Source organism: Narcine bancroftii, chromosome 11 (assembly GCF_036971445.1).
Source record: "Narcine bancroftii isolate sNarBan1 chromosome 11, sNarBan1.hap1, whole genome shotgun sequence".
NCBI classification, from domain to species: domain Eukaryota; kingdom Metazoa; phylum Chordata; class Chondrichthyes; order Torpediniformes; family Narcinidae; genus Narcine; species Narcine bancroftii.
In genome coordinates this window covers 87,107,262-87,119,297 of record NC_091479.1, presented here as the reverse complement: position 1 = coordinate 87,119,297, position 12,036 = coordinate 87,107,262, and the positions used below count along the sequence as shown (strand labels likewise).

Sequence of the window (12,036 nt, the reverse complement as noted above, 5' to 3'; positions counted from 1 at the left end):
AAATAAATTACCACAGAATAATGTTCCTCTTTGGAGCCAGGACACTTTATTTGTACAGGATGATTTCAGGCCAGATATGACTTACAGGATCTAAACACCATCAACTGGAGGTCAAGCAGCATCAGTAAGAGGAAAAGAATGATCAACATTGTTGACCATTCTTTTTCTTCCACTGCTGCTGTTCGACCCACTGACTTCCTCCAGCAGACTATTTAGCTTTAGATTCCAGCATCTGCAGTCTCCTGAATGTCTCCGTGACTTTACAAGGTTCTCAGTAAGAGCTGCTCGGTTTTATTCTGATTACCATCAGTGTAGGTCAGGGAAACTGAGTGGTACCTTTACAACTATAGGCTGCCAGTCTCAACCATTGATTGACTCACTTCCTAAACATTGAGGCAATGTCTGCAGTCTTCTGCTGTGATATGCTGGAAGAGAAACCTTATAAAAGATGTTAAGAGCAAAGGAAACAGATACCAGCTCAGGTTGTATTACCTTCTTGACTTGTCTCAGCCAATCAGATCATGCCTGATCAGATTTTGCCCTCCACTCCACTTACCTGTCTGTAATCTTTAGCCTCTTTCCGCTGCCAACCTTCCTAGGAAACAGCAAGGTGACCTCGGGAGCCTTTCACACCACACAATGCAGTTAATTCTGCAACTCAGGATTTTAACAGGGGGAGGGGTCCCACCTCCAGTGATGACAATGTGAGACGAGGTTGTGCTTTCACACCACCAGAAGATGATTGGTGAGTTAACTTGATCGGGCTCTGACACTTGCCATCCCCAATGTATCAGAGCCCTGTTGAAATCTACTCGCCCTGCTCAATTATGTCATTTCATACTGCGTGATTTGCGTGATTTAACCCGCGGTATTGGCGGGTTAACTCAGATGTAATCGGTGGTGTGAAAGGGGCATTTGACTCTCCTCTAGATTTGCCTGGTATTACCAGCCAGTGGTTCTCAACCAGTGGGCCATTGCATGTTTCCACAGGGATCTTTAAAAATATTAAATCAAATATTTCAAATTAAATAAAGATGTGTTTCTTACAGAGATGCTTTTGACTTGGAAAATATTGCTAAGTCATTGCCACTAGTGGGCCATTGCATGTTAGGCTGGAAGCCAGATGGGCCTTAGACTGGAATAAGTTGGGAACCAATGCCTGAGTCAATATAAACAAAAGTTCAGTCTTAATACTTGGCCTTCTGTCCGTTTCCTATATTTCCAAAAATTGACTATTAAATTATTAAGGAAATGTCAACGCTATTTAGCCAGAAGAGGAAGTACAATATTTGATCCATGATTAATGCCAAATTACCAAATCTCTAGCATGCCAAAAGCACAACATTTAAACAATGAAGTAGCTATTCTTACCTGCAAAAAGAAACAGGAATAATCTAAATATGTACAATATTATTTAAAGATGAGCTGCTTCCTTGCTAGGCTTTTAAGTTGGTAAATATTTGTAAACTTACCTCTTCCTATCACCTCTGTTGGGTGCATTGTGAGTGCATCAGCACTGATGACCATGTGCTGCACCTCTTTCAGTAGTTCAGAGTCCAAGCTGTGGAAGCTGATGTTCACATCACTCTGCAGCAATGGTGTAGTCGAATCCAAGTCACCATTTGACATTATACAAGTCAGATCTGAGTGAGAAAACTGGGCTTGTCTGTATGATGCCCCTTGCATCAAATTCTGAAAAGGATCTGTTAATGAAAGAAAATAATTAATTTTCATCGAAAGTGGTACCACAGTAGTCTCCAGGAACAGGCCCTTTGGCCCACATTGTCTGCACTGATCAAGACGCAAAATACAACTGAATGTTGTTTTTCATTTCATGGTACTTCCAAAATAAAGTGCTTTCTGTCATCTTGGCTTCAGGAATCAATCCATTCTGTTTTCATCTTACTGGGTAGCTTAGATATGGTCAATGGTGGAACAAATTTATTGAGTATAGAAGCTCTATAGATACAGTAAAAACCCTGGTATGCAGCACCTATAGGTAGATGCCGGATAAGTGAATTTGCTGATTTCTTGAGATTGCGTGGTGCTTGGATTGGTGAACTGACCACTGGGGTGGGGGGGGGGATTTAAAAATAAAGTTCAAGTAAAGCTTCTATCACTGACTGACTGTTACTAGTGTCTCTACATATTTGGACACCTACTCATTGGAGACCTACTAAGGGAATGGTAGGATTTGATTAATTAAAAAGATCTTGGATATTATTCGTAAAAGAAATAACGGTCACTTGGGTCAGGCACTGTAGTACAACAGAAAACAGAACATCCATTAGGGATTTTGGTCTCCAGAAGAATGATGGTTGCACCAATATGTGCTTCAATGTTGAGCTAGATAATCATACCCTCTTGAAGATTTGTTCGGTAGTCAGAGGATTCATGAGAGATCATTTCTGCAGTGATACTGTTGCGTGCTCTTGTATTCACAAGTCGATCCAGGTGCAGTGTATGTGTTCCGCCATCATATCGCACAACATCTGCATGCTGATCTTTTAATGGAACAAGGTCAAAATACAGGTGCAAATGAATAATCTTTCAGCTCAAGTTTGCACTGAAATTCAATTGGAAAGAATTGTGGCTTTTTTTTTAAAAGTTAGATACTGCAGCATGCATTAAAACAGTTTAATGAGAATTTACAATTGTACATTGAATAAGAAGTACCTCTTGTCTGGCTCTTCTTGATCCTCCAAATAACTATCACAATGATCAGAAGAACCATCAACGATACCGGAACCAGAGTAAGAAGCATAATAAGATTTTTGTTTTCAAGGATGATTACTTTTCCCAGATAAAATGATGAATTTGCTTTTTTCCACTGATAGGAAACAAATATATTAACAGAGAAATCAATGATTACGGTTGTGTGAAATATATATGATCACTGAATTTATTTTATGATTTCATGGAAGGTTTTTTAGCATTTTTTTAACCAAATATTTCTAGGTCCATCAGCCCATCCTCCACATGTTACCAATCAAATACCCATCTACACTGATCCCATTTTACCAATGGTTAGTTGGTAGCCTTCCATGCAATTAACTTTGTAACAGCTTGGACAATAGGCTGAAGTTCTGAACAATTACAATGGCCTTGGGTGTTTTTTTGAGGAAAATAGAGGCAATAAAAACCTTTAGGAATAGGACATTATGCCTTAAGTTTGAGGGGAAAAGGATACATGTGGAGGAAAGGCTGAAAATGCCAAGGTTGGATATGGGATGGGTGATTCTGTGACAAATTAGGGGCCACTACCTGGCAGGCAGGAGGTTCACCCTCCTCACTGTCCAGCACTTGGTGTGGTTACAGGGATAACGCCTAAGGTGCGATTGGTGGGATCTGTACAGCTTCATTTGAACAGCTAACAGTTACATTCAACCTTCCTAATAGGCATTTTTTTTAAGATACCTTCAAATTAGGCATTTTGCTCAGTCTAAACTTTCTAATTATCCTTGGATTCCCAAAATCAATATCCTTGAGTTACTTTTTGATTTAAAATTTTCTCATGGTGATTGATAGCAACTATTTATGATAATTTGATGGATCTAAGAATATGTTCAGGGAGGGGAACCACGAATAAATGGAAACGAGATTTGAATATATCAATTCCAGACGAAAACTGGGATACCACACTTGATCTGATTAATAATACTTCATTCTGTGCACAACATTTTAAAGTGGTACATAGAATACACATGTCTAGATTTAAACTGTCTTGTTTTTATCCTGATATTGATCCACTATGTGATAAATTTAAAATCTTTGAGGCCTCTCTAATTTATATGTTTTGGGAATGTCCAAAACTATAAGAAATTTGGGAACAATTCTTCCAAAATTTATCAGAGATTCTTCGGATTAAATGGGAACCACACCCTTTTATTGCTTTGTTTGGCTATTCTTTAGAGGAAAATGTTTCCTTGAACTTAATTCAAAAAAGAATAGTAACTTTTACTTCATTGTTGGCCAGACGAACACTTTTGATGTAATGGAAAGATAGCTTAGCACCAACTCATATGCAATGGGTACAGGACATTATGTTTTGTTTTAGCTTGGATAAAATTAGATACAATATTAAAGAGATCGATTGAATTTGATAAGATATGGGCCCATTCATGGACTATTATCACAATTTGAATACATAGACGGGGGTGCTCTGGGGGTTTCCCGTCCGATATCCAGGAGCCGAAACTTGATTCTTTACATATTATTTGCTGGTGACCGTGTTTAGTGGGAGGGGTAGGATTTGGGTAGGTCACGTCTCCAGAATGGAGGACCATCGCCTTCCCACTGGCCACCGAGATAGAGGTGCACCAAAGAAGAGGTACAAGGACTGCCTAAAGAAATCTCTTGGTGCCTGCCCCATTGACCACTGCCAGTGGGCTGATCTCGCCTCCAACCGTGCATCTTGGCGCCTCACAGTTCGGCGGGCAGCAACCTCCTTTGAAGAAGACCGCAGAGCCCACCTCACTGACAAAAGACAAAGGAGGAAAAACCCAACACCCAACCCCAACCAACTAATTTTCTCTTGCAACCGCATCGGATTTGTCAGCCACAAATGAGCCTGCAGCTGACGTGGACATTACCCCTCCATAAATCTTCGTCTATGAAGCCAAGCCAAAAAAGAGGAATAGAATGGGTTTTTTCTCGCTTTTTATTTTTTTCCCATTATAAGTAGAAGAAATTAGTCTAATTAGATAACCAGCAATGAATATGCCATAATATTAGTTTTTATAAAGGAATTTATACTTTATTCAAGCATTATGTACAAGACAATGTATAAATCACTTATGATTCATATTCTGTATTGCATTATATAAAAGTTATGTAACTAATATGTAGACAATATTTAAAAAAATGTGGGGAGACTGTGGATGAAATTTTGAGTACTATATTCTGTATCTTTCTATTTTTTGACTTCTAATATGTATTCTTATGTACGCTTCATTTTCAATTTCAATAAAAATAATTTCAGAAATGTTATGGCACAGAAGGAGGCCATTCATCCATTATCCAATGCTGGCTCCAGGAGAGCATACGCATAACCCCGCACGTTCTTCTCTCGCTGTGATAAAACCATTTCTACTTGAAAGACCTCATTGATTGTGTGGCCACCACCTCAGCAGGCAATGAGGTCCTGATTACTACAACTCTACAAAAAATGAGTTTCTTCACACAACCTCTTGCATTTAATATTTAGGAAGGAACATTTTGCAGTTAACATTTAAATCACTGTTTCCTGATGATTATTCAACCATTTGCAAATGGGAACAGCTTCCTCTTGCAATAAACCTCTAATCTGGTGTAGTATCAATGAATAAATTATATAGGTAGTTCATGTCAGTTTCTTTTAAACAGAGACTATAAACTGAATCTACTTTCAGTCGTACAATCATTCTCTAATGACCAAATTAAGTAAAATCGTGTACATTTTGAATATTAAAAATATCTTACTTCCACATCCAATTCACTTCTTGAAGCCAAAAGTTTCTTAGGTATGATACAAATCAACGTATTTGGCCTCAGGTGTATGTGATCACAGCTCTGGTTTCCAATTATTAATATTTTACCATCAATAGCTTCAGGTTTAATTTGTGCTCCTTGAAACTTAAAGCAAAACATTTTTGTGTAAATTGTTATTACTGTTGCAAAAATCATAACTTCTGAATTAATCATATACTTTGGACAGCTGAATAGTGCACAACTATAATTTCTATCAACGTCTTGAGAGGATCAATGCCAATGAGATCTCAGCAACATTCATGCACTGCTAAAATGCATGTGAACACATTCTCCCTTTCACTGCAATGATCCAGTATTGTCTTAGAGAGTTAGTTAGCTCAAGCTTGTTATTTCATCACAGGGAGAAAAACAACAATATATGTTGATAAATTGTATTGTTATTTTCAATATTCCAGTAGCAGGGATCAGGGAACAAACTATCTGCTTGGAGTCTCAGTCACATGGAGAACTAAACAGAAGCTATGGAAAAGGCTTTTGGTTTTGTTCAGAACATTTTAAATGCATGAATTTTTACTGGTTAATATTGTTCTTAGAAAGTTTGCTTTTCTTCTACAAATAAACCCTTTGACCAGTGAACAAGAAATACAATAAATAACAATTAAGTTGAATAGTGGTAAATGAACAAAGAAAATCTGGTCAAACTGATTCCAGTATTTTATTTTTTTGGCATTTTGTCATCAGTTATTTTCTTTTCTATCTGGTTCCTGACATTCATTGTCATATTTGTACATTTATGAAAATGTCCCTCAAGTTGTAATATCCAAAAACCATTTTTAGGAGCGTTTTGGAAAAATTATTAAAAAAACAATTTCAGAACGGATAGAAGTCATAATTTTTTTTTTACAGGCAACATGCTTAAATGTTAAAGATAAATTTGTTCAGATTTTGGTTCACTTACTTTAATCTCAAGCACATTACTGCCACTTTTTTTGATTTCCTTTGGAATTTTAAATGTCTCAAGTAGAGGATTTTTTGCATATCCAAAATCAAAGGATCCCACCATGACATTATCAAAGATAAAAGACGCTTTGCCTTGTGTAGGCAGTGTAAGTTTAAAGTGATCCAGAGAGGGAGTTTGACAGTAGATCACCCTCAAGTTATCCTCATATCTGCATGCCTATATTTATAACAAGATAAAATTGGTATGAATTAAGTGAAAATACAAAGCTTCAACCCAACACCACAGAGATTGCTGATACATTCCAAATTTAAAAAAAAATCACCAAACATAATTAATCCTGAAACTACCATCACTTTTTGTGTGAAACTAATTTCCGTAGTGAATTTTCCTGATAAATGGTTTCAACGTGTGCAGAATTTAAAATGTGTAAATGAACTAAAAAATTCCCAGCTGTAGAACCATAGAACATGATAGTGTAGAAACAGGCCCATTCAGCCCTTCTAGTCTATGCCGAACCATTTTTCTGCCTAGTCCAACTGACCTGCACCTATAGCTCTCCAAACCTCTCCCATCCATGTACCTGTCCAAATTCTTCTTAAATGTTAAAATTAAGCCCACATTCACCACTTCAGCTGGATGGTCTCTGTGTGAATAAGTTGCCCCTCGTTTCATCCTTAACTATAGCAAATGTAATATCTCACATGTGAAACCAAAATAAAAATCAATATACTAAGAATTCAAAATTTTAAATGGCATAATAAGGAAATAATTACTTTTGATAAATTTTGGTATAATTCTGTTTATTTACAAATGACCTGGTCTTGGGTACAGGAATCAGAATTTTTAAGTTAGTTGACACTATAGATCATGGCTGTGATAAATAAATATCTCAAGCTCAGAAACACTAATAAAGGCACAAAATAGAGGTTTGGCAGATAGAATTTAGTGTGATACATAGGAAGTAAATGTATTTCTCATAGAAAGACATGGAAAGGCAGCATAATTTGAGTGGGGCTGAGGAAGGAATTCAAGAATAGAGAGGGGTGCACATGCACAACACTGAAAATGGCTGGGCAGACTTTGATGGTACAGTAGTCAAGTGTAAGATACTTTGCTTTGTAAACAGGCAACAAATACAACAAGAAGATCATGCTTAGATCTCATGCAATTCGCAGGCTGGCATTCCCTTTGAATACTATTTAAATTTTCATTTAAGTAATTTAATTAATTAAAAAATAATTAATGTGATTTATTAAAAATGTAAAACAAAATATGTAAAAATGTAAAAAACTCAGTTAGAAGGATGTTATGACCCTGGTTTCCAAGTATATCCATCAGGATGATATTGAAGGCAATGGCCCAGTTATGCAGACAGAATGTAGAAATTGGGCTTGCTCTCCTGTGAGCCGAGAAGCCCTACAGGACACCCAAGACAATAGCCCTTTTTCCACTAGCACCCTGTCCCTGGAATTAACTGGGAATTTACTGCGACAGGGTCCAATGGAAAAGGGACATCGTCTGAATGCTGACGTCAAATGACATCATTTCACGCTGGGGATTAAATGCGTCTACGCTACTCATATCCCTGGCATTTGCTGACGCCGGCGTGCTGATAAAACCAATGGAAGGGACAGTGGAAAGTCACCCACTTCCAGTTGAAGGTAGAACATTCCATTAGTGTGTTCAGTGGAAAAGCAATTAGTGTCCCAGTTAAGGGTGGCCCAGTGGAAACAGCACAAAGGGCTTCCTATCCTGGGATACTGCACCTAATCAACTGGGATGCCAGTGGAAAAGGGGCTAAAGATTAAATTGCAGTTTGATTAGAACAAAAAAGGAGAAACCATTTATTAGTCTTCATTGATCATTGTTTTAAAATAATTGACCAAGGAATGAAAGGGAATAAGTAGAAACATCTTCTTATGAAGGGATGTGAAGATCTGAACTGCAGTGCATGAATGATGGAATTTGCGAGCATTATTAGAAGGTGATTTAATATACTTGAACCTGGACAATTATCAGGGCTCTGAGGAGAAAGTTGGGATGCTGTGTAGCTCCCAACTACAAAATTACTTGCATAATTGACTTCAGAACTTGCTCACTCCTTAAATCCTGCTTTTGCATCTGCCTTTCCTAATAAAATTATGTAATCTCCTTGTGATGTTTCTCCTAAAGATGAAGACCCAAAACCTATCCACATAAAATTTCAGCTCTGTATCTCATCTGTTCATTTACTCGTCCAAGTGTTTTTTCTGTACAGATGTTTGGAATAGCCTGGACAGGTGTGAAATGAAAGAACATAAAGATTCAAAGGTTCCTTCTATTGTCACATAATAATAAATTAGGAATGTGATATATCTCAAATTTTGTCTGCCTTAAAGCAAAGAGTCACCATGAGCATTGCCCGGTGCCCCTAACAATCGAAGAGAGTCCCATCAAAGACATGGATTGTCCGTGGATTCGCCGCCAGTGCTCCCACAATTCCTGCAGCTGCACTGACTCCTGTTCAATCCATCCTGAGCTCCAGATCCAAATCTCTGACACAATCAGGAAGCCTTCAGTGCCCGAGGCCCTATCTGAATCCCAATTTTGATTCCTGGTTCCCATGAGCCAGTTTCCAGCAGCCTGCAGCCTGTGCTGAACCATCCCTGGTCCGCTGCCTTGGTCATTGTCCTGTAGGGTTGTCTCCTCTGCTTTTCCTTCTTAATTGGAGTGGGAGGGCAGCACGGGGTGTTCTCCCTGTTTCTGGTGCTCTGCTGACCCACTGCTTCCCCGGAATCTGCAGCCCCTTGTGATATGCACAGGCACTGCCATCTTGGGCCAGAAGGTTGGAGTATTTTAAAGAAAACACTGCTGGCTCCTTTAACAGGCTGTATAAAGCCTGTACAGAGCTATGGGAATTAGGACTTGGCGGTAGGAACCTATGGAGCTGTCTCCGGTCCTGGTCTCCCAGGTCCACACTAGCGGCAATGCTGCAATTACAGCAGCTCTGCCAGTAAAAAGAATAAAAAATAGAACAGTGCAGCACAGGAACAGGCAGATGATATATGTGCCAGACAAGATGATTTATTTTAAATAATCCCATCCTGCCTGCATAAGGTCTATATCCCTCCATCTCCTGTCTGTTCATGTACCAGTCTAAATGTCTTTTACATTTAGAAATGTATTTCCAAATACATTTTGGAAGTATATCTGATTCTATAACTTAAGCTGGTGGTAGTACATTCCAGGTACTTACCAGTCTCTGCATAAAAACAGGACTTTCCCCATCTCATCTTAAATCTTTGTCCTCTGGTTTTTGACATTTCCACCCTGAGACTCTATCCCCCTAATTCTGCCTCTCGTAATTTTATATACGCTCAAATTGGCTACTCACATAAAGCTCCAGAGAGAGCAATACATTTATCTTATTCTTAAAGATGATAGTCTCTAATCCAGGCAATACCATGCTGAAGCTCTTTTGCTCTCTTTCCAAAACCTCCATATTCTTCTGACCAGAACTGCACATAACCTTGTTTACTCTAAAAAAAAATTGATATATGACAATGCAAATAATAAGGAGCTGTTTTCTCAGGAAGGCTTTGAATTTGTATCCACAGCCTGAGACTAAATTCAAGGTCTGTAGCTGTCACTGAGTGACTGGCTTGTCCATTTCACTTTTTTTCCCCTGATTAACCTCAATCTGTGGCACTTATAGCAAGATCTTCCTCAAATTTTGTTTCACGTAGCACCACTCATCCATTACACAAATCTGAAATCTATCCTGTGGTTGCTTCAGAAGTGTGCATTGGCCCGCTTGGAATTTCTAACAGCATACTTCAATTATTCCCTGTTACACATCTGCACTGTCTGGCTTGCATGGTTTTCAGATATCGCAAGCTGCAAATATTCCCAATCCTTCTCGAACATCTTTGCAACCTCCAGCATTAGCAAGTCTCTCACAGTTCAGCTCATCAGAGTCTAAATCACTTGGATTAACATTTTTTCCCACTTGAAGCATCGTTCAATCAGCAATCCTGACATCAGCAACTGTAGAGCCCAATTCTCACACTGCACTTGTCAACTGAAGATAATGATGCAAGTTTCCAAACTAATAAGATTGTTTCTCTCCCATCCAGCCAAGGAGCACGATTGGCTGATGTCCAACCCACCTAAAGTGCCTGCTGATCCATTTCCAGTGCCACTTGGATGTCTTATGTGGGTCACAAGACTCCCAGCCTTATTTGCACCTCATTCACTCAGTTTCTAACCTACTAGTGTCACTGCCTATCTTGAGTACTCTCACCTCAACCTAGAATGGGAACCCAATCAGAAGCAGTGTCCCCCTACCTAGCAACATTTCTCACCTGTTGGTTCACATATCTGACAAGAATGTGAATCTCAATGTGCACCTAACCAAGTTACCTTCTATGTTGTGCACCAGCGAAATATTGTAAAACAAAATTGTGAGAAGCTCTTATTCTATCACTGTGAAATTCTCTTCTAAATTGTTTGTCAAAATCTTTTCCTTCTCCCACATCTATGGATAACAACTCATCTGTGTTTCTGTAGCCACTGACTCACCTTCAGCAAGTTTTGTTTTTCAAGTGATTTTCTACCTTATTGACTTACGATATCTCAGTCTGCTTACACAGTTCAAAGCAGCATTGTGTTCATAATTAACTCTCTGCTGCTGAGATATGCACTGACATAAATGTGTTTTAAATGCCAGTCTCCGTCTTTCTCAGAAGTTTCATTTGGTGACTGTGCAACTCCAACCTGAACCTTTTTCTCAATTTTATTCCAGCACCAGGCCTTATTGTTTCATAAATTAATCCAAAAGATAACTTCTCAGTGTAGTTGGGTTGTGACTGTATTTTAAGCTTTAGAATTTAAAAAAAAATGACTATCCTTTATGATAAGAGCAAAGGTCAAAGGGAAATACTAAGAAACAGGTTTGGGGACAACAATGAAAATTTGTTTTAAAGAGAGTTTATAATATGGGCCATCAGAATTAACAGAGGGCTAATTATGAAGGGAGAGTGCGTAACCCTACCTTACTTTAGTAGATTGATGAAATAATAGACAGTCTTAAGATTCTGAAGGGATTAAACAGAGAAGATGCAGAGAACTTGCATTGAAGGGTAGCGCAGTTGCCATAGCAATCAGCGCAATGTTTTTACATCACTAGCGGTTTGAATCCTGCACTGTCCTTAAGGAGTTTGTACGTTCTCCCTGTGTCTGCTTGGGTTTTCTCTGGGGGCTCCAGTTTCCTCCCACTGTTCAAAATGTACCGGGGTTGTAGGTTAATTTGGTGTAAATTGGGTGGCAGGGACTCGTGGGCTGAAATGTTACCATGCTGTACGTCTAAATTAAAAAAATAATCTATTGAAAAAAATTACGACAAGAAGAATATTTAGAACTGTGCTAGGAACTAAATACTGGAAGAAAACCTTTACTCAGAGTGTAACAAGAAGCTGTAATTCTCTGCCCCAACAAGCTGTAGTAGTCAAAGAGCCCTTACACATAAAAGTTCAAAGTAGAAAAGTTCAAAGTTTAGATTTATTATCAGAAGACATACATGATACCACATACAACCCAAAGATTTATTTTCCTGCAGGCCAGGCTGA

General features: G+C 38.5%; 1 protein-coding gene across 5 annotated transcripts in view; it reads right to left on the bottom strand.

Annotated features, from left to right (window-relative positions):
• met (MET proto-oncogene, receptor tyrosine kinase) overlaps window positions 1-12,036 on the bottom strand; it is a 106,774-nt gene that overhangs the window by 11,774 nt on the left and 82,964 nt on the right. For all 5 annotated transcript variants that reach the window (XM_069903869.1, XM_069903871.1, XM_069903870.1 and 2 more), the window contains 5 exons: window positions 6,428-6,646; window positions 5,461-5,613; window positions 2,677-2,830; window positions 2,361-2,504; window positions 1,473-1,703 (listed from right to left, as the gene is read on the bottom strand). In XM_069903869.1, the coding sequence (XP_069759970.1) occupies window positions 1,473-1,703; window positions 2,361-2,504; window positions 2,677-2,830; window positions 5,461-5,613; window positions 6,428-6,646 (901 nt within the window). The remainder of the gene's footprint in view (window positions 1-1,472; window positions 1,704-2,360; window positions 2,505-2,676; window positions 2,831-5,460; window positions 5,614-6,427; window positions 6,647-12,036) is intronic.